The sequence below is a fragment of the Vicia villosa genome, unplaced genomic scaffold, assembly GCF_029867415.1.
Source record: "Vicia villosa cultivar HV-30 ecotype Madison, WI unplaced genomic scaffold, Vvil1.0 ctg.000976F_1_1, whole genome shotgun sequence".
NCBI lineage: Eukaryota > Viridiplantae > Streptophyta > Magnoliopsida > Fabales > Fabaceae > Vicia > Vicia villosa.
In genome coordinates, this window is record NW_026705440.1 from 234,759 (window position 1) to 257,751 (window position 22,993).

Below are 22,993 nucleotides of genomic sequence, written 5' to 3' on the forward strand. Positions count from 1 at the left end.
TTTAATTTGAGCATATATTGACTTCTTCAATATAAAAGTTAAAACCCCTACTATTTATTGAGTTAACATAAATCGGAGAGGTTTAGGTAAATCCCTCTAAATAAATGCTAGAAATAAACTTGTTTTTTGTAGTGCTCCTCTGCTCTAACACTGCTCCCACTACGCCATATTCTGTTTTATGTTTGAAAAGTGCATTGCGGGGTGAAATTCACCTGGAAACGTTGCGAAGTGATTTTCACCTGGCAACGTTACGGGGTGTTTTCCACCTGGAAAAAAGTTGCAACTAACGTTTTTGCGGGATAATTGCTCCACCCCACTATAATTACGTTGCAGGGATATTTTTTCGTCTGTGAGGTGGTTTTCACCTAGAAAAACATTGTTTTTTTTTGTACTGAGTAATTAGGAAGCAAGTAAATGTGAGGGCAAGGTGTAGTTTTCATGATGTCAAAACATTGTGAATCAACTACAACTTAAGTAGAATCATAGAAATCGAGCAAATGCAACCAAGACAAGTATTTTTTGCTACAATACACTAATAGGTCGACTCATAGACACAATAGGTCGACCTACTGCAAGCTGCTTCGGAAAAATTCTATGTAAGGGCTGAATGCGTCGACGCATTACATGGATAAGGCCAACGCATGGAACTTTGGTGAAATCTCGGGTATGCGCACGCTGACTCTTCAGGTCGACGCATCCACTTTTTGTAATTCAGGTGCAAGAGCAAAATGCGTCGACGCGTTGAAGGAATAGGTCGACGCATAGCATTTTGAGGAATTCACAGGAATGCGCACGCCGACCCTTCAGGTCGACGCAAGTGTCATACATTGTTCATTTTCAATTGCAATACATTCAATAGGTCGACCTATGCAGATAGCTGGTCAACCTGTCGCTTACTAAACTGGTTTTCTGCTGTTTTTAAGTTAGCCTATGCATTGTTTGTGGTATAAATAATCAAGTGATCATTCACAATCATTTCAACAAGAAACATGAAAGATTGACTCAGCTTCTTCTCATCTTCAACCTTTCGCTTATTGATCAAAAATCACACATAATCATCTTTTTCGATCGGAGTAAGGAACGTGTGTTGATAAGATTTGACGGTAGATATTTGTCTTGTTCGAGATTTGACAGCAGACATTTATCTTGTTCGAGTGAAGAGTGTTGAGGGTGATTCTTGTATAAAACCTTAGGGTTTTTCCTTCTTCATCAAAGTTTTGAGTACGAAGGTTTTTGACGATCGGTTCGCTTTAGAAATCAATTCAGCCGTGCATAAGGGATTGAGGGATTGAAGATCCGTTCAACAAACTTGCTACAACCGGAGGATTGAGATAGGAACGATCAGGGTCTTGATCGGTGAAGATCATTGACATTGACTTGATTCAACTTGAATCAAGGGGAGGATCGAATTATATTCAATTTTACTGCATTTGTGTTGTTGGTGATTGGTACATTCTATCCTTGTTAAACATTTTACAATCAAATAAAACTTTCCTAATTTCATTTGAAATTAGGGGCAGACGTACTCTTGCGAGGACGTTAGAGGAACTGCCTTAACAAATCTCGTGTTCCTTATCGCTTTTACTTTTATCTCGTTTCTATTTGTTTTCGTTTATTTCCATTGTTGAGCAAAAATTAAGGTTTGGTAAATATCGATCACCAAGTGTACGATAAAATTACTCAACCAACATTTGTTCAAATTTTAGAGAAAACGTTCATTGTGAGTAATATACCATCTAGTGTGCGATTAATAAAATTGATATATTCGTTAAAACGTAATTTGTTATTTGTCAATTTTCATCCGAAAGGTTTATAGCACATATCCGGTCCCCGATAACGTAATCGCTCTTAGACGATTAAGTGATTCAGGGAAGTCACGTTTCAAAAGCTAAAATTTTCTTAAGTAAAAAAAGGTGGTCTATTCACCCCCCTCTAGACCATTCCTATCGTCTAACAGTAAACGTCATGCTAACATTTTGCCAGAAAACTAACTAAATGGTTATGTTGAGTACAATGGATGTGATGGATGCTAATACGTTCTCCTTGCATAACCGACTCTCAAACCTAATTTGGTTGCAAACAACATCATATATCTAGTAAAAGCTTCTTACAGACTGCGTCTGGTATCAGTCATAGTCATTGAGGCCAATAGAGTCCCTTCGATCCTTATGTTCCTAATGTCTTCATTATCATCATTTGGCTTGTCAATTTGGAGCGAAAGTTCAAACATAGCATTCAACCAATAAGGTCTAGCTATCAGAAAATTGGACCTCTCTTGTAACCTTTCAAGGATTCGACAACATCCCCTAGAGTTTCATAAAGATATCCCAATATCAATTGACTCGGTAAAATGTTTTGACCTTCATGTAGCTGATTCGCCAAAGTTAGGAATCTCTTTGCTACCTTCATCGATTTGCAGCACATATACAACGCGACAACCAAAGCGCAAAAAATGCAATATGTTCTTCGTTTGAAACTTCATCGATTTCCTTGTCATGATGGTTAACCATATATTGACCAATACTGGCTTGATCCGTATTTAAATTGATGGTGTCTATGTTCCTGTCATTAGGGTCAAAGACCTCCCCAATTGGTCGAAGACCAGTGAAAGCAGTCATGTTCGTGGGGGTAATCATGCCACAGGGGAGTTGGAAGGTATTAATGGTGTTTTCTTATAAGTATGAGGAAGCAACCAACTTGTTTTGACAGTATGTTGGACATACTTTTGACAACTGAATCATATCAAAAATACCCATATGCTTCCAGGTTCGAACCTTTTTCTTCTCAAGTTTCTCCAATCAAGAAAGATGGTTTTCAGGGTCTTTGAATAAGGTGCAAGAGCGAAACACTCGATAAGTGTTCCTCATATAACTTAGGTCGATAGGGTTTTGCGTTTTTTGATAAAAGACTTGTCTTTAGACCTTGTGGCCTCAAGCTTTTCATCTCATCAACGGGTTAAGCCATAGAGGCTTTGGCGCTTGGCTTTATCAAGCCAACCAGAGGTTTGGTATGATCATAAGCGAGGAAAATTCCCTGATTTTCTTAGCATTTTCCTTATGATCAGGCAAGGGACCCATAAGTGCATTAGTTTCCCCAAATATGGTGAAACAAATGATTACCTGAGACATGTCGGTGCGAGCTTTTTCTTCTAGCAGAGGGGGTTTAGGCACATATTCTTGATTTCCATAAACGAGTGGACCTAAAATCTTGTTAGTAGGTGGGAGTGTGTCCTTTGAGCTCTTAGCCACCATTTGTTTTAAACAGCAATAGATTTGAAGAAAAAAGATGATTAAATATATAATAATTATTAATAATATGGGATTGTAGCATTCACTCTCTCTCTCTCTCTGTGTATTGTTATCAAAACATGATTTTAATAACTTGTTTCATTACTACCAATATACTTGTGCACTCTGTATAGGATGCAATATTCAACTCGCATGCATCCACGTCTCTCGATATGGTTTAGGTATGCAAACAAAGCTGGAGCAAGTTACATAAACAAGCTGAAAGTGAGACACTATGTTCATTGTTACACTGAAGGCTAGTTTGATATTCATACAGAATTGGCACAATCTTGATATTCTAGGTTTCTACTTGCCGTCAAACAAAGTGTGAAAGAGGAAAATAGAAAGAGTACAGACTGAAAGCTAGTTTGATATTCATACAGAATTCGCGTGCTTAATAATGTACATATCATAATATAATATTTCTCAGGGTGATGAAGAAGCAGATAAAACTAAACAAGGATTTAACATTTGGTCGGGCATCACTGTTATACTGAGGAATGCAACAATTATATATGTGTAAAGTCCACGCTTTTTAACTTTATATTCACTAACCAAAAAGTGCTCTAACAGTTACTACTCCATGGTTGTTTTAGTTATTACAAGACATATCAGTGAAACTGTTTGTTCATTTTGTCCGTTCCTTATGATTTGTTTGTCTTGTATTTATATTGTATGATTAACACATTTTTTTATGCATCTAAGACCCCTGCTTTTCATTTGAGATTTTAATATATTTCATATTGCACACTTGAGACACAAGTATCATAAATTTTGGTACTCTTACATTGATAAAATTATAATGAAAAATAAAATAAAAACCATACTTGAAATTTTATTTATATAAATTCCATCTAACACACAAAGTGTGAAAGAGGAAAATAGAAAGAGTACAGACTGAATTACAGAGAGCTAACAAGGTCTTTATTTAGAACCATAACAACATCAACATCCAACAAAACCAAAAGACAGAAAATAAAAAAGAAATGAAAAGGTAAATTCCAAACTCTCGTGAACCTTTGTCAGCCTCCATTCAACTTCCAACCAAACGGTGTATTGCGACAACCACTAGAAATACACATCTTTAGTTTTACTGTTGCAACCGCTGTAAGGATTGGCACAATCTTGATATTCTAGGTTTTTACTTGCCGTCAAACAAAATCTTATTTCAGATAAATAATACAAGTGATCAATCTCCTCACATCGAATTTGCGGCGTAAAGTTAATGTGCTTCTTTAATGCATCAATATATTCTTTTTGTTTAAACACTTCTCCCGGTTTAATATTACTTTTTTCAAGAATATCTTTTATATTATATCTGTTGTAAACTTTTAATGTCTCTTCAAAGTAAGAAAGAAATTCGAACATCTGGATTGAACAAGTTCCATGTGAATTCCACTGTTTAAGCCACAACACATCATTAGCCCAATTTTGATTACCATGTCTATCTTTTATTAGTGAAGGCCAATCTTTTTCGAGTGTCTTCCTTATTGTATTAAGCTGGGAATAAAAACAAAATAAAGTTACATTTTCTTTAAGAACATGATAAAATAATATATATATATATATATATATATATATATATATATATATATATATATATATATAATCACATAAAATAAAACATAAATTACCTTTTGCGTCTTTTCTTCTTTCCCGACTTGGCAATCACGTATGTCAGTGTCTCCTACTTTATTAGGCCACAATCCATGAATAACAAATTTTTGCGGCAATGGATAGAAACAGTTTTCTATCTTACAGAAGGTTTGTGGCCATGTCAAAGCTAGTTTAAAGTGATCAAAGGAAGGAGGTGGTGGTGGTGATGCAGGAGGTGGGGGAGACCTTAACCTAGACTTACCTAATTCTTCATATGGAGAATTTGGTTTTAATATTTCATGGTGGAAAAGTGTTGGTGTTTGTGAAGGTTTAATGGAAGGGGGTAAACCATCAGAAAAAACAACTTTCAAAATAAAGCAAGTTAATATGATTTGTAGAAATGAAGTAACAGTCACCATTGTAAAGAGTGGGAATTGAGTAATTAGCAGAGAGTGTACTTCACCCTTTTATAGCCTGTTGAAGTTGAACATCTTCATTTACCTCTCTACTATTAATTACGTGTAGTAAGTTACTTCTAATTTCTGTTATATCATAATAATACACTCCTATGCCTTTGTCAAAAAAAATATATATATGTAAAATACACTCCTATGCCAAAATTACAATTCAAAAAATTAATAAAACAAAAACAAAGAATATTATTATGCTATTCGTTTACGGTATTTAAAAATTTCCATTCATCAAATAGTACCATTACTTCCCATAGTTGATAAATCAAATTAAAATATAATTGATACAAATCAAGAAACATGTAATATATTCACAATTACTTGTTGTAATTGAATTCTATTTACTATTTTAATTTAACAAATTAACAAAATAAAGAATATTTCAATTTAGCTAAATTATAAAATATTATTATATAAGTCATTCACAGTTATTAGAAACTTTCAATTTTCATTTGTCAAATAGTACTGTTAAGTTGATGAATAAAATTTAAATGAAATTGAAACAAATAAGGAAGAAGAAAATTTAAAAATGACTACTTCACCACATCCAGAATTAAACAATTATTACTTATTGCTTCAATAATAAATTAAATAAAAATAAAATTTGTTTCATAAATTTTAGACGTCTCTCCCCATAAATAGTGCTACATAAACTTGTATTAATTAATGTTTTCTGATTCTTATTAACTGGATCAAAATAAATATTTTATTTAGATTGTGTGCAGTCCTTAAATTAATAAATATTTAAGTAATGCAATTTAGTTTATTTTTTAAAATATGTTTATTAATTATTGTTAGTGGGATAATTAGGAGAATTGAGGTTAATAATGTCGCACGCTCGCGAAAAATGAACAGAGTCGCCACCAATATATTTATCCCATAAGGGAAAGGAATACCAGGAAACCTAACAAAGGAAGGAACAGGGTCTTGCGACCAGAGAATCAAGGTACGGGAGTCGGTTACGCGAGGGGAAGATATTAGCACCCCTCGCGCCCATCGTACTCGATGGTATCCACCTATGTTTGTTTCTATCTAAAGGGTGTCTAACTATGTCTATGCCTAAATGCGAAATGAATGCAGAATGTAGGGAAAATAAAGAATTATACTCGCACGGGCCCTACCCCGCTGCCTACGTATCCTTTTCAGGAATCAGAGTTACCGTAGCTCGGCTCACGATTTTCTGTTTGTTTTGTGTTTTTTAGTTGGGCGGAGTTAACGCTCACGCTCTTGCATAAGGGATCGACCTAGGATGCAATGGAGCGGAGATAACGGTGCCCTTAGGTGCCAAGCAGGCAAAAGAAAAAGAAATGATTGGTTTGTGTCTTTTAGGGTAATTCCATGACGACGAGAACCTACCACCAGGTCTCGCATCACTTCCTCACTTTTGTTTTAAGTCTGAACATTTATTAGGTTTTTTGAAGTGTTTTTGGTTGGTGTTTTTTAGGGGATTTTATTCAAGTATTTATTAATGTTTTAAGGTTGTAAAAGAAAAGAATGCAAAAAGAGGGAGACTAGCCTATTTCTAATTCTATGTTGTAAGAATATTCTAAGAGAAATGGGGGAAGAAAAACAATTAAAAGGATATAAGTGATATTAAAGACCAAGGGCACTTTAGACAATTCACAAAGGGTATATTCACAAAATAAAAGAATTAAATCTATACAAAACCCAAAACAAACAATTATGAGAATTGTTCCTAAACTATGCCATTTTGTTCATGCATGAGTCTAATTTGAATTACACTAAGAAAACAAATTATTTGGTTTATGGTTTTTTTTGTATGTTAAAAGAAACTATTAAAAAAACAATTAAAGTCGATAAAAAACTAACATCCTAATTAGTGAACAAAATTTTTGGAGATTTTTATTCAATGAAAAACAGTCAACCAATCAATAAAAGAAAGAGGAAACAATTTTATCAACTTTGATTTAAGAAAAATGAATTAATACTCAAAAAGGAAAAACCAATTTTTATTATTTATTAGTAACAGCATGGGGGTGTAAAAAGCATTTCTGTATGAACTAAATCTCTAGCGCGTGGACCTACTGACCAGGGGGTGCGGAAAAGAAAACAGTGCGCCGGCCCAACTTGTTCAAAATATCACCACTCTTATCATTACTCCATCTTACCTCAGTTTATATGACATTTATTTCACATGGTTTTCATTTATTACCCAACATGCACATCATTTGGATTTAACGTGACATGCATATGGACCTGGGATCAATGGGTCACTAGTATTTTAAATCACTAACAAACAAAATGAAACCTCCAGCCAATAATAAGTCGACAACATGATATCTCTTCATCCAAGCTTATTGAAAACAATTAAAACAAACAGCAAGAAGGGAAAAGAGACGTATTGCATGGGCCAAAGCATGGATGACACGCATGCCACGACCGGAAAAAATATGCATGCAGCGCCGGAGATGCTCTCACCGGTCATCTCCTCCGACGCTCCGGTCGCCGGAGCTAACCAAAAGTTGCCCAGAAAATTTAAAAGACACCACCTCTCAACTCGAAATTTCATGCCGGATCCGAATTTAAGCTCAGTTTCCTCTAATTTTAACTCTATCATGCAAACCGAATCAAATTCCTTTAAAGAAGCTACCGAACAAAACTCCATTAAAATCGATGTTGAGCACAACAACACGATTCCTACCACTCACAGCATTCAGACATACCATTATTGCATTCAAACAAACATTATACCAAAGGAGACACAACCAGTTCAAGACTCACGTGTAAACCGCATCACACACATTGCAAATATGATGATATGAACTATAGCATGTGCTTTACTCTATGAATTAAACAGAAACGCACCTGAAGCGAATCTTGAGTGTATCTTCAAAGAGCCGCAAATTTCCCTCGGTGAATCCGGACCTTGACGAAGATGATGATGTTAGCTTGCTCTACTTGCAAACCGAGCAATTCTTGGATCAATATACTGAGAGGAGCCGACGATTTTGGATCTTGAAGATGACTCAAAGCTTGGTTAGAGGTGGCTGCAATGGTGGTTGTTGTGGTGGTGAAGGTAATTGCGGTGGAGAGATAGAGAGGGAGAAGAGGGAGAGGGAGAGAGAGAGAGAGAGAGGGAGAGAGAGAGAGAGAGAGAGAGAGAGAGAGAGAGAGAGAGAGGGAGAGAGAGAGAGAGAGAGAGGGAGAGAGAGAGAGAGAGAGAGAGAGAGTTATGTGGTGATATAGTGAAGAGTGGAAGTGAGTGAGAATGAAGTGTATGGGTTTCTATTTATATGGCCAACCATTGGTTTGTGATTCACAATTCTTGAATGTGGGACTTGAACTAGTTTGCAATACCTCTTTCTCATTTTTCCAATGTGGGACTTGCAGCACACTTTTTCTCATTTTTCCAATGTGGGACTTTAATGTGTGTATAGTGCAATTGTGTGTTGTTTTACTCTTTTTCCTTCATGCTGTGGTGCCTACTTTGAACACTTATATCTCGAACCATGGGTTGTTAAATGATGCAAGAATGGTGTCATATCGAAGAGGGCATGGGATAGAACAAGATTGGTGTTGAAAATATCTCAGAATAAGGCTTAGAAGTATGAGAAAAATAGCCTTGAATTCATGCAAATACCACTGCACACGCCCAGCAGCTTGCTGTCACCTGCGTATGGCCAGAACGTGACTCTGCAAGGGTGGTACTTTGAGCCTCTCTATCTCGATCAATACATGTCCAAAATCAGTGATATTGGTCTCATTGGATAGAGGACATGGCAAGGAGTAGCTTAGAACTGGGCTTGTTTAAGATAGAGACTTGTGGAGGAAGAAATAGGCCTTGACATTTGGCCCACCACGTGTTTGCTGAAATGCGTTGCGTGCCCAGAATTCTGTGTCATGGCTGCCTGCAGAATTTGGTCAGGGTTGGGGCACCACTTTGAAGGCTTGTATCTCACTCAATATTTGCTCAATTGTCCCAATTCTTGTTTCTATGGATAGATGACATGGCAAAGAAGAGAATGATACCAAGTTTGCGTTCACATCACTTCTGTACAGCTCTAAAAATGACTGGAGATTTGGCATGCCATGTGTTTGTGAAAATGCCAGGTCATGACCTGACTGGTGACCTGGAATGTGACTTGATTCAAATGAGTTTCCAGCAACTTCACACCACTCTAACTCTTTATACAAGCTTCAAATGAAAAAGTGTCCAACTACAAAGTTGTTCTCCTCCATGAGAGGAACAACTTTGATGTTGGAAATTTCTCCGAAAAATGTCGTTTGCCACGTGTAATCTGGTGCTGAAGTGGACTGCTCAACAAGATTTAAGACATCAAAAATTTTTCTAAGTGTTGGAATGTCTTTTTTCTATTTTTTTCCAACTTTTTGCCGAACTCCCGATTTTATCCATTCTTCGACTTTTCTTGATTAATTTTCCACCAAAAGTCAATATTTGAATAATTTTCCCGATTTTGACCCAAAAGTCAACTGTTCCGATTTTTCCGACTATTGATGAAATTCCCGATTAAATCTCTTCCACTCACATCCAGTCAAACAAACACATCCACACAGTCAGTATGAGAAGTTTTCCACACATAGAAGCCACTTCTGATTAAATGTTGACCAGAAAGTCAACTGGTTGACTTTGGTCAAAGAAACCCTGATTTAAAGAACCAGATGATTTGCGAGCTTGTACCTTCTAATCAATTCCCTGATTTGAAGCAGAGAGACACCCCAATCCAGGAGGACTTCAACGAACATAGGGCCACATGATTATACCTCAGTTTTCTCATTCTCTGATCAAACTTCTTTGCAATAGAGCTCTTTCTTTGCTACCCTTTTGAATGGTACCAATGATATGAATGCATGGGTATGGATTATGACCTAAATGACGTATGTACATGAATGCAAAGCCTAAGCCAGTTAGAAGTTGCAGGGTAGGACAAATTTGGGGTATGACAGCTGCCCCTATTTAATCATCTTAAACCGGAAGGTGAGATTGGCGTTAGCCTTTCGAACATTCGAGGTGGAAGAAGATTAAATACCAAGACCAGAAATTTGTCCTGAAGAGAAGATGGTGTAAGTGTTATCCTTGTTTTTGTTTTGATATCTGCTGGGGAAAGAGAATTTTTATTCTCCTGATGGAAATATTTACAGTGAGTAACTTGTAACGTAGCCAAGGTGCCAACACAAGGTTCTCAAAGGGATTGATATTTACATGGAAATGATTGGGAGAGGAGTAGGTTTGACAGAAAGATAAAGTGACATTGGCAATTGTTTTTGAGGGAGATACAGACGAGTATCGAAGGAGTGACACATACGAGCATCAAAAGGAGATACAGACGAGTATCGAAAGAATGACACATACGAGCATCAAAAGGAGATACAGACGAGTATCGAAAGAATGACACATACGAGCATCAAAAGGAGATACAGACGAGTATCGAGAGAATGACACATACGAGCATCAAAAGGAGATACAGACGAGTATCGAAAGAATGACACATACGAGCATCAAAAGGAGATACAGACGAGTATCGAAAGAATGACACATACGAGCATCAAAAGGAGGTACAGCCGAGTATCGAAAGAATGACACAGACGAGCATCAAAAGGAGATACAGACGAGTATCGAAAGAATGACACAGACGAGCATCAAAAGGAGATACAGACGAGTATCGAAAGAATGACACATACGAGCATCAAAAGAGATACAGACGAGTATCGAGAGAATGACACATACGAGCATCAAAAGAAGATACAGACGAGTATCGAAAGAATGACACAGACGAGCATCAAAAGGAGATACAGACGCGTATCGAAGGAATGACACAGACGAGTGTTTGAGGAGTCTGGTAGATTGAATTACTGGGGATTGGGATACCAGGTATCGGCACCATGGCTGGAAGAGATTTGTGATGGAGTAGCAGATATCAAGTGAAGTTTATACGGGTGACAACTTCTGTGAGGATTCACCATTGGCTTGATTGAGTGATGATTTGTACTATCTGGCTTATGCTTTGTATGCATGCTTGAATTTTTCTATGGCGTAATGATCCACTTTGACGGATATGCTACGCTTTTGAGGATGCAATGTTATATGCGATGAATTCTATATGCAAAGTGCCAAATAAAGGCATTAGTGACAGGGGAGCAAGATCATTGGGGTCCGCTGCTTGTTGTCTTGAAACGCCGTTGCGGATGGGCGTTGGAAACCTCATAGTGCCACAGATTATTGGCAGCTGTGTGGAGGGTTAGAACATAGCTTTGCTGGGGAGGAAGTGACTTTACTCGACTTTCCTTACATCCTACACTGCTTGGTGAATCATGAGTTCTTTGGGGGACCATTCTTCGTCTGCCAGATTGAAGAGGGATATGGACCTTTTCAGGCGCTCCATGCTTACCAGTACTGACGAATTATACTTTGGAACTTTCACGTGGAATGATGATGACCTTTGTGACATATCATGAGCCAAGATGGTGGCTAGAACCTGCAACCTGTACAGAAAACAACGTTTGGATGCAGATGGCGCCCCTTAGAGCACTTTTATGTTTATGTAACATCATGTTTCGTTTTGATTTTATGATTATTGCCCCCCATGCTTTCAGTGCAATGTTTAATAACGAATTAAATCACATCTCGCATGCGTGAAAATAAAAAGAGAGAAAGAAAGCTTTTGCATCAAAAGATCATTTTATTGATGGAGCGCCTGTGAATAGGCTTCTGTACAAGGAAGCAACTCCTAAATGAGGTAGTTGCGAAAAAGAAAATACAAATGCAAAGAGCAAAATGGCAAAGAGAAATGCTCGGGTTTCCACTAAAACTGATATTGCTACAGTTCACATATCCTCGATCCTCTCAATGCTTTGCTTCAGAAGGGTAATGGTTGGATTGATCTGTCCGTTCTGCCAAGGGCGTATAGTGGTCTTTGTGAAAGATATTCAGACTACAGCCTCTCGCTTTTGATCCCTAACTTTTGCCTGGATCGCCCTTTCGGGTTTTCAACCCAGCGGGATGCCCCTTTTTGCCTAAGTCGCCTTTTCAGGTTTTCAACTTAGCGGGTTATTTATTTTTTTTTGTTTTATCCCTAATTTTTGCCCAAACCCTTTTGGTTTGCCGGGATGCCCTTATTTTTGCCTAGGTACGTCGACCTAGCGGGTCTTTTATGCGTAGTATTTTTTGACTGAGTCTGAATTGACCGGAAGCGGAACGTCTTCCCCATCCATCTTTGTCAGGATTAAAGCACCACCTGAAAATGCTTTCTTCACAATGTATGGTCCCTCATAGTTGGGAGTCCATTTGCCCCTTGGATCAGTGTGAATTGGCAAGATCTTCCTTACGACTAGGTCACCTGTGTGGAATTCTCGAGGCCGAATCTTCTTGTCATACGCCTTCTTGATCCTCTTTTGATACAACTGGCCATGGCAGATAGCAGATAAGCGTTTCTCCTCAATTAGATTGAGATGATCAAGCCTCGTTTGAACCCATTCCGTTTCATCGAGTTTGGCGTCCATTAAGACTCTCAATGAAGGAATTTCCACTTCAACAGGTAGTACGGCCTCCATGCCGTAGACAAGAGAGAAGGGAGTTGCCCCAGTTGAAGTACGGACAGAAGTTCTATAGCCATGCAAAGCAAATGGCAACATCTCATGCCAATCTTTATACGTTCTAACCATTTTCTGGACAATCTTCTTTATATTCTTGTTAGCAGCTTCGACTGCGCCATTCATCTTTGGCCGATAGGGTGATGAATTATGATGTTCAATCTTGAACTCTTCACACAACTCTGCCATCATTTTGTTATTAAGATTAGACCCATTATCAGTGATGATCTTGTTTGGAACCCCATATCGGCATATGATCTCTTTCTTGATGAAGCGAGTAACGACTTGCTTGGTTACATTCTTGTAAGAAGCAGCTTCAACCCATTTGGTGAAGTAGTCGATAGCAACAAGAATAAATCTGTGTCCATTCGAAGCTTGCGGCTCTATCCGTCCGATCATGTCTATGCCCCACATAGCAAAGGGCCAAGGTGATGTCAGAACATTCAAAGGAGTTGGAGGAACATGGATTCTGTCAGCATACACTTGACATTTGTGACATTTCTTCACATACACATAACAATCACTTTCAATCGTCATCCAATAATATCCTGCTCGCAAGATCTTTTTGGCCATAGAATGTCCACTGGAATGAGTTCCAAAAGATCCTTCATGAATTTCCCGCATGATCAATTCTGCTTCGTGTCTATCCACGCATCTGAGCAAAACTGAATCATAGTTTCTTTTGTACAGGACGTCTCCTGACAAGAAGAATTTGGATGCTAACCTTCGAAGCGTTCGCTTATCACCAATCGTAGCATCTTCGGGATACTCTTGCTTCTCAACGTACCTCTTGATGTCGTAATACCATGGCTTTTCATCATACACATCTTCGGTAGTGAGACAATGAGCAGGGAATGCATGGGCAGGCTCTTTGTAACGGAGGATCGTTATGTCTGGCACTTCTTTAGGGGAGCTAACTCTGAACATTGCCGCCAAAGTAGCCAAAGCATCTGCCAATTGGTTTTCCTCTCGGGGGATGTGATTGAAAGTGATTGCCTCGAAGGCGGGAAGCAACTCCAAGATATAGTCCTTATAAGGAACTAAATTGGGGTGTCGTGTCTCCCAATCACCTCTCACTTGATGTATAACCAAGGCAGAATCCCCATAAACCTCAAGGATCTTGATTCTCATATCAATGGCTGCTTCGAGACCCATTATGCAAGCTTCGTATTCCGCGACATTGTTCGTGCAATCAAAGCATATTCTAGCTGTGAAAGGGATGTGAGTTTGACGAGGAGAAGTCAAAACTGCCCCAATACCATGGCCCATAGCATTTGATGCACCATCGAACGTGAGAGTCCATCGCTCCCCTGGTTCGGGTCCTTCATTATCATCTAGTTTCATGATATCTTCATCAGGAAAGTCAAACTTCATTGACTGATACTCTTCTAATGGCTGATGAGCCAGATGATCTGCAAGGACACTTCCTTTGATGGCCTTCTGTGTGACATACTGGATGTCGTATTCTGATAAAAGCATTTGCCATCGGGCTAGTCTTCCTGTAAGAGCCGGTTTTTCAAAGATGTACTTTATCGGGTCCATTTTGGAGATCAATAGAGTGGTGTGAGTCAACATATACTGCCTCAGTCGGCGAGCAGCCGATACCAAAGCACAGCAAGTTTTCTCGAGTAGTGAGTAGCGAGATTCACAATCGGTAAACTTTTTGCTCAGGTAATAAATGGCGCACTCTTTTCGACCAGACTCGTCATGTTGGCCCAGCACACACCCCATAGATCCTTCAAGCACAGTTAAGTACATAAGAAGCGGCCTCCCAGGAACCGGAGGCATGAGAATTGGTGGCTCTTGGAGATACTGCTTGATCTTTTCGAAGGCTTCCTGACAATGATCATCCCAACGGATATCTTGATTTTTGCGCAGCAGCTTAAAGATGGGTTCACAAGTATCAGTGAGGTGAGAAATGAACCTGGCTATGTAATTCAATCTCCCAAGGAACCCTCGAACTTCTTTTTCATTCTTTGGTGCTAGCATGTTCTGTATTGCTCTTACTTTATCAGGGTCGACCTCAATCCCTCGTTGGCTCACAATGAATCCAAGTAACTTTCCAGATCGCACTCCAAAAGTGCACTTGTTTGGATTAAGCCTCAACTTGAATTTACGCAAACGAGCAAACAGTTTCTCAAGATATACCAGGTGTTCCTCCTCAGTTTGGGATTTTGCAATCATATCATCGACGTACACCTCAATCTCTTTATGGATCATGTCATGGAAAAGAGTCACCATTGCTCGTTGATATGTTGCACCAGCATTCTTAAGACCAAAAGGCATCACTTTATAACAGTACGTACCCCACAGAGTAGTAAAGGTAGTCTTGGTCATATCTTCAGGAGCCATTTTTATTTGATTATAGCCAGAAAAACCATCCATGAAGGAGAATACCGAATACTGAGCAGTGTTGTCGACTAGCACATCAATATGAGGCAGAGGGAAATCATCCTTCGGACTTGCCCTATTCAAATCTCGGTAGTCGACACACATGCGTACCTTTCCGTCCTTCTTAGGAACAGGTACTATGTTTGCAATCCAAGGAGGATACTCGCAGACAGATAAGAAACCAGCCTTCAACTATTTTTCAACTTCCTCCTTGATTTTCAAAGCCATATCAGGTCGAGTTCTTCGTGGTTTCTGCTTTACAGGCGGACATTCTGGTTTGAGCGGTAACCTGTGCATAACTATATCCGTGTCTAGACCAGGCATGTCTTCATATGACCAGGCGAAGATATCAACATACTCTCGAAGCAACTCAATCAACCTTCTCTTGACATCACTTTGCAAAGCGGCCCCTATCTTGACTTCTCTCTTCGCTTCTTCTGAACCGAGGTTGATGATTTCTATTGCTTCTTGATGTGGCTGAATAGATTTCTCCTCTTGTCTCAAAAGTCTTGCCAATTCTTCGGGGACTTCACAATCTTCCCCATTATCCTCATCAGCTTGGTCAATTGGATTCTCAAGGATATTAAGACGTGGAACTGTAACATTATCATTTTTGATGGAATTCGAGCCAGATCTGCACGATGGATGATTTATGCCTTAGAATGCATCACATAAAAAGAAAAAAGAAAAAGCTTTGCCATTTTTTGAAAAAGTTTTTAAAGTAAAAACAAAAATGAAAGAAATGGAACAGTAATTGCATGCGAAAATATGATTTTCATTCAATATTAAACAAATTGAAACAACATGGGGGCCCTTCTTTATACAAGCAGTCAAAATGCTTAGGGCGAAGCATATGACTTATCGAAACAAGAAAATTACATCTCCATAAAAGTGACTTTGGGGATGTCCAAGATAGTCCAATTGTTGAGCTCCTGTCCAGGCGCAGCATGGCAAATGAATCTGGAGAGATCTTCTTCATCATCATCATCCACGGCGAGAACCTGACTTTCGGAACTGGTGCTTGCACTGACGAACACTTGAGAAATGGGGGGAATCACCTTCTTTCCAGGAATTATGCTGAGCTGAGTAGAAGAAGATGGTTGATACCCAAGGCCATACTTGTCTCGCTTCTCATGAACATCAATCAGTTTGCCCCAGGCACCATGGGGAGTGCCAGCTTCTAAGAAGGCCTTAGCATCATTCAGAGACGAGAGGGATGCTCCGAGTTCTTTCTTATTCTCAACCACGGGGAGTTTATCAACCGACACAATCTCTAGGGCCTGAAAAGGCGTCTCTTGTATCTCTCCCTCCACTTCAACATAACGGTATGACGCCAGATTATTGACTATCAAATCCTCTTCACCAGTGATCACAACAATCTTGTCATTCACAACAAATTTCAAACACTGATGGAGGGTAGATGTCACAGCCCCAGCAGCATGGATCCAAGGACGACCCAAGAGGCAAGTGTATGAAGGACGTATATCCATAACATAGAAGGCAATATAGAACATGTGAGGACCAATCAAGACAGGCAGATCAATTTCCCCTTCTACGGACCTTCTAGAACCATCAAACGCTCTGACACTCATTGTACACGGTCTCATCATAACCCCATCCATACTCAGCTTAAACAACGTAGTCTTGGGCATCACATTAAGAGAAGAACCTGTATCAATTAGAACTCGAGACAACACAGCATCCAGACACTTGACTGAGATATGCAACGCTTTGTTATGTGCCCTACCCTCAGGTGGAAGTTCATCATCAGAGAAACTCAAACTGAGGCACGGTAATATCTTGAGTTACATGAGCGGAAGCCAGAACTTTCATCAGAGCATCACGATGAGCTTCAGAATGCACCAAGAGAGACAAGATGGAGATCTTGGCTTGGGTCTGATCAAGTTGGTCAATCACTTTGTAATCACTTTTCTTAATGATCTTCAAGAGTTGCTCGGCATCTTGTGCATTACGTGTTACAGGAGGATCAACAGCAGCTTGCTTTCCTTTTGCTTGTGCACCAACCTCTTTATTGGTCTCTTTAGGAGGCGGAGGAGGGGCAGCAAAGATCCGACCACTACGGGTAATACCACTAGTGCCAGTAACATTTGTGATACTCGAAGTACCCACTGGAGGACAGTCAAACTTCTTACCTCGAATATACACGGCATTGTAACTCCAAGGAACAGCCTTAGAATCATTCACAGGAGAGGGAACAATAGACGAGGTTGAAGGAGTCGAAGGAATATTTGGAACCTGAATAACTAACGGAGTCCTCGGAGCCTGAATGACCAAGGGAGTACTCGGAGCACGAATGACCAAAGGAGTACTCTGATTCTTTGACACCTCAGCAGGATAGTAAGGTATCTCTAGAGTAGCCACATCTTCACTGGAAACAACCTTTTCCACCCTAATAACACCTTCATCCATTAGTTTCTGGATTTCTTCTTTCAACCTAGTGCATTCCTCAGGGTTAGAAGAACATTGCAAACAGTAGTCATGTAGCTCACACAAAACCTTTTGTTGCATAAGATATTCTCTGACAACTGCTAGCGGCATCCTTACCTCATTAACATCATTTACTAGGATCTGATCATCACATAACTCAATAGCATTGGTCGCACCAGCATGAGGAGGCATAGGATTATTCTGCACATTAGGACCAGTAGGGGCGAACGAGATAAGTTTGTCATCAAGGAGATCCTGAACTTTGTACTTTAATGCTCTACACTTTTCAATAGTATGGCCCGGGGCTCCTGAATGAAATTCACATCGAGCATTAGCATCATAACCATGAGGGAGAGGACTAGGTGGAGGTCCAAGTTCACGGAGTTGTACCAATTGACCAGCAAGCAACTGGGGGAGAAGCTGAGCATACGGCATGGGAACCGGATATATACGCCTGTCAGGGTATCTTTGCCTCTGTGGACCTCTCTGACCTTGAGGCCTAGGATTCTGTTGGCGATTCTGAGGAGCAGCGGCTTGTTGTTGTGGCACGAAAGGCTGTTGAGGTGCCATCCATGGTTGTGGAAGGGCAGCAGCATATGCTTGAGGGACATACGGACCAGGAACAGCATAAGGCATCGGATAATAAGGAGGTGGAACAGCAGAATAAGCAGGGGCTCGGCTTTGGTCAACAGAAGCAGTGCTAGTCTCACCTTCCTTCTTCCTCACAAACCCAGAATACGGCTTCTTACCATTACCACTTGAGGTACTAGGACTAGTAACACCTTGAATGGTACCAGCTTTGACACAGTTCTCAACTCTCTCACCAATGATGACCACATCCGAAAAGGAAGGAGAAGTATTGCTAACCATGTGCTGAAGATACGGCCCTTTCAGAGTTCCCATAAACAAATCAATCAACTCGCGGTCCAAGAGAGGAGGTTGGACACGGGAAGCAAGTTCACGCCACCTCTGGGCGTATTCTTTAAAAGACTCCTCAGATTTCTGTGACATATTTTGCAGCTGTGCGCGGCTAGGAGCCATAGCAGTATTGTAGTGGTATTGTTTCAAGAAGGCATCAACAAGTTCTCCCCAAGTACTAACATTAGACCTCTCGAGCTTCATATACCACTCTAATGGGGCTCCAGTGAGACTATCCTGGAAGAAATGCATAAGCAGAGGTTCGTTCTCAGCGTGAGCGGCCATCTTACGGCAGTAAGAACGAATGTGAGTCTCTGGGCAGGTAACTCCCTTGTACTTATCAAAATCTGGCACTTTGAACTTCGGGGGAATAACAATCCCAGGTACCAAGCACATAGCAGCAGTGTTGAAACTCGAAGTTTTAGCAACCTCAACGGCCTTAAGGCGTTCTTCAAGAGCTTGGTACATCTTAGCAGTCTCGGTCAACTCAGCAGTAAGATCATGTTCAAGGTCAATAACCTCGTGGTGGTCATCCACTACTTTTGTTATCCCCTCAACAGGAATCTCTTTAGTTTTCACCCCTCCATCATCAGAATTGGTAGGAGTATCTTTGATCAGCCCAGCAACGCTCTTTCTGAGCTCTTCTTGTCCTTGGACAACGACATGAAGAGTCTCCATAAGTTGGGTCATTCTTTCCCCCATAACATCCATATCCCTACGGAGGGCAGCTTGATTCTGTTCAAATTGATCCATGATTCTCTCGTTGCTCCTGGTGCGGTAAGGATGTAAGAAAGTCAGCTTCGTCGTCGGAAAAGAAATCTGTTGTTGGAAGGGACCCCAATTAGAATCTGATAGAAAACCTGAAAATGCAGTATGATATGAGTGCATGGGTGCATGTGTGCATGTTTTATTATTTCCAAGACTTTTTTAGCTTTGTCTCAAACCAACAACACAAGATAACGGAGAAATAACGAAGCGCAACCAAGATAAACAACCATAATCCATTAATTCCACAACCATGTTTGAAGTACAAAATATTCTGCTCTCATGAGCCAACAATACATAAAATGGAAATAAGAATCCCATCCAACAAGACTGGTGGTGATTCTATAACAAAAACCAATACTAAGCAGGATCTCCCATGTCCAAATGACGAAGTGGGCTATCTCCAATGTTCTTATAGCTCCAAGCTTTCATTTCTTCAAACAGCTTTTTGGTCTCAGCATGGGTTGGTCTTTTAACAACTTCTTGAATCAATAGGTCCTTCCTGAAATGCATGGTCTCCAAGTAACGGCTTCTCAATTCCCAACCTCTGGCCTCCTCTTGAGCTTGAGTATCACTTTGGCCCTTTTCCTCCATTCGACCCTTCAACTTGCGAATCTCTTCATAACACCCCTCAATCTTTGCCTGACGTTCCAGAAGGAGCTTGTCTGCTTTCTTTCGACGGGCTTTCTCTGATTTGGCTATATCAGTTTGGATTTGGAGCCTCTTTGTCAATTCCGCCAACTGATCCTCATAATGCTCTTTGATCTCCCTCTCTTGAGATTTAGCAGATTTAGAGTCCATGGTCACCCTTGACCTTTTCTGAGAAGTACTTCCTCTAGCATACAATTCTTCAAGCTCTATCTCTCTCATTTTCAGCTTATGAAGGGCAGAAAGCTTCTCTTGCCTATCAGTATTCATCTTAACCTGCATCGTCTCCATTTGTTCAGTCAATTTCCGATTCTGCTCCACAGTCTGATTATAACAAGGCATGGAGACAATGTCGGGTTGTACACCAGCAGGAGGATACAAAGGATCTTTTGGAGGGAAGGGCATCCCTTGGGTGTTGGCCACAACTTCAACCCACTCAGTATAGTCTTTATAAGTCGCACAGTCTCTTTGACCAAAATACTTCTTATCTCTCCAGCAAATATTCTTCCAGGCTTGCGCAGCTTCCGCCATTTGCCCAACATTGGTGGCTGAATGATAATAAATATTCTCAGCAATCTCTGCTTGTTCAGGAGGACTAATGAAAGCGTATCCATATGTTCTTCTAGCCAGGATAGGATTGTAATTGATCCCACCTCTGATGCCCATGAGAGGCACATTCTTGAACTTCCCACAACTCATAACAACTTCCATATGGTCCAAGGATCGGTTGTACCAGACAATGTCCTTAGCTCTAAGCCCCATGATTCTATCAGCCCATCTGGATGTGTACCTATTATCAACAAAAGCTCCACGTTCCGGCAAATGTGATCTGAACCAACGGTATAGCAGCGGAGCACAGAATCTAACCAAACCTCCTTTCTGCTCATTACGATGATGAACGGAATGAAAAACATCCCCCAGAAGCGTAGGAATGGGGTTCTGCAGAATGAATATGTGGATGGCATTCATATCAACAAAGTCAGGTACATTTGCGAACATCACAATACCATAGATACTTAGAGCCAGGATAGCTCTAAAAGTGTCCCACTCTTTGGCTTCAGCAGCATCACAACCTCTTTTAACCAGAAACTCCATACGAAAACCATGACAACCTCCTTTCTTGGTGAGATTTGCCTCCACGACTGACTTGCTCAAATAAAGAGCCTTAGCAATCTCAATGGAATCAGGGGCCTTCATGGCGCTATAATAAGGTACCTCTTTCCCAACAGGAATGCCAAGGAATGACGAATACTCTTCCAAGGTAGGGGCCAAAAGATAATCAGTGAATGCGATACAACGGAGGGAAGGATGATAGAACTGAAGCAAAGTGTGAACTCCTTCTTGCTCATCCTTGGTAAATGGCATCTTGAGGAGGCTCAGAATGTACCCATATTTTTCTCGGAAATTGGTTGACTCATCCGGTGTGATCTTCTTTGCCAAACACTCAACAGACTTCAGATTAGGGTTCACAAAAGAATAAGAGTAATTGCGCTTGCCAGTCTTCAGTGGTGGAGCCATGTGTTAGTCGGAGACAAAGCCAAAAAGTTCCTGAAAATAAATGAACATGCATGTTAAATGATGTGGTGGAATGCATTTCATTGGGAGAATCCTAAAATCTTTTCATTATTCCTTTTCTTTTTTCTTTTTCTTTCCTATTTTTTGCAAAAAGGTGTGTATATATTCTTTTTCTTTTCTTTCCTTTTTTCTTTAGAAATAGATTTTAAGATTCTCCGCGAATGAAGTGAGGTGAATGCAATAGCATGATGTGTCATGTGTATGATGTGGTGAGAGACTGAATGTCCCTCGCAACTCTGAACATCTGGGTAATACTGATTGTAACAGGTTCAAAATTTCGACTTCAGATTGCAAAATGGAAATCCGGGTATGATGAAGGTTAGTATCCTGTCCCTCCCCAAAACTCACGGGTATGAATTCTAGACACGGACAGGTGGTCCCTAATGGTCACTGGGGTCTATAGTTCCCATGGGGTACAAAGTGTTTGAGGCAACAAGAGTGCCAGACACAGTGTTCCATGAAAGAACCTCGCCCAGTTGTGGTACCCCACATCAACTCGATCGTAGCAAGAGCTACGGGAGCCAACATGAGCATCCACGCTAATCCTAGGTGTCACTTGGCCTGGGTAGTGGGCCTTTTACCTCAAAACATCCCACCCAACCTGCAAAACAAAACAGAAGACCCCAAGGAACACATAATATAATCCATATGCATGATGGGCAAACAGAAATAAACATGATATGCAAGCAGAAAATAAACATGCAAACATATATACAAGATATAGACATAAAACAAATAAACACCCAGTAAATAAACAAACAAACGCAGGCTAGGATCGACTCACTAAGGATGGACCAGCAACAGGTCTAGCAACATCCCCAGCAGAGTCGCCAGCTGTCGCACGCTCGCGAAAAATGAACAGAGTCGCCACCAATATATTTATCCCATAAGGGAAAGGAATACCAGGAAACCTAACAAAGGAAGGAACAGGGTCTTGCGACCAGAGAATCAAGGTACGGGAGTCGGTTACGCGAGGGGAAGATATTAGCACCCCTCGCGCCCATCGTACTCGATGGTATCCACCTATGTTTGTTTCTATCTAAAGGGTGTCTAACTATGTCTATGCCTAAATGCGAAATGAATGCAGAATGTAGGGAAAATAAAGAATTATACTCGCACGGGCCCTACCCCGCTGCCTACGTATCCTTTTCAGGAATCAGAGTTACCGTAGCTCGGCTCACGATTTTCTGTTTGTTTTGTGTTTTTTAGTTGGGCGGAGTTAACGCTCACGCTCTTGCATAAGGGATCGACCTAGGATGCAATGGAGCGGAGATAACGGTGCCCTTAGGTGCCAAGCAGGCAAAAGAAAAAGAAATGATTGGTTTG

The 22,993-nt window shown here is 40.3% G+C and overlaps 2 protein-coding genes across 2 annotated transcripts; both read right to left on the reverse strand.

The window, feature by feature from the left end:
* Positions 1–4,355: 4,355 nt before the first annotated feature.
* LOC131632634 (ribonuclease 3-like) lies at positions 4,356–5,302 on the reverse strand. Its single transcript, XM_058903380.1, has 2 exons — positions 4,922–5,302; positions 4,356–4,787 (listed from the first exon to the last, which is right to left on the reverse strand). The coding sequence occupies exons 1-2, from the start codon at positions 5,300–5,302 to the stop codon at positions 4,356–4,358; spliced, it is 813 nt and encodes a 270-aa protein (XP_058759363.1).
* A 14,502-nt stretch (positions 5,303–19,804) lies between these two features.
* LOC131632635 (uncharacterized) lies at positions 19,805–21,610 on the reverse strand. The gene has a single exon (XM_058903381.1). The coding sequence runs from the start codon at positions 21,608–21,610 to the stop codon at positions 19,805–19,807; it is 1,806 nt and encodes a 601-aa protein (XP_058759364.1).
* Between the last annotated feature and the right edge of the window lie 1,383 nt (positions 21,611–22,993).

Coding starts and splice junctions, on each gene's coding strand:
- LOC131632634 (XM_058903380.1), bottom strand. CDS start 5,302: ATGGTGACTGTTACTTCATTTCTACAAATCATATTAACTTGCTTTATT. Junction 4,788..4,921: donor AAGAAGAAAAGACGCAAAAG/GTAATTTATGTT, acceptor TTTTATTCCCAG/CTTAATACAATAAGGAAGAC.
- LOC131632635 (XM_058903381.1), bottom strand. CDS start 21,610: ATGGCTCCACCACTGAAGACTGGCAAGCGCAATTACTCTTATTCTTTT.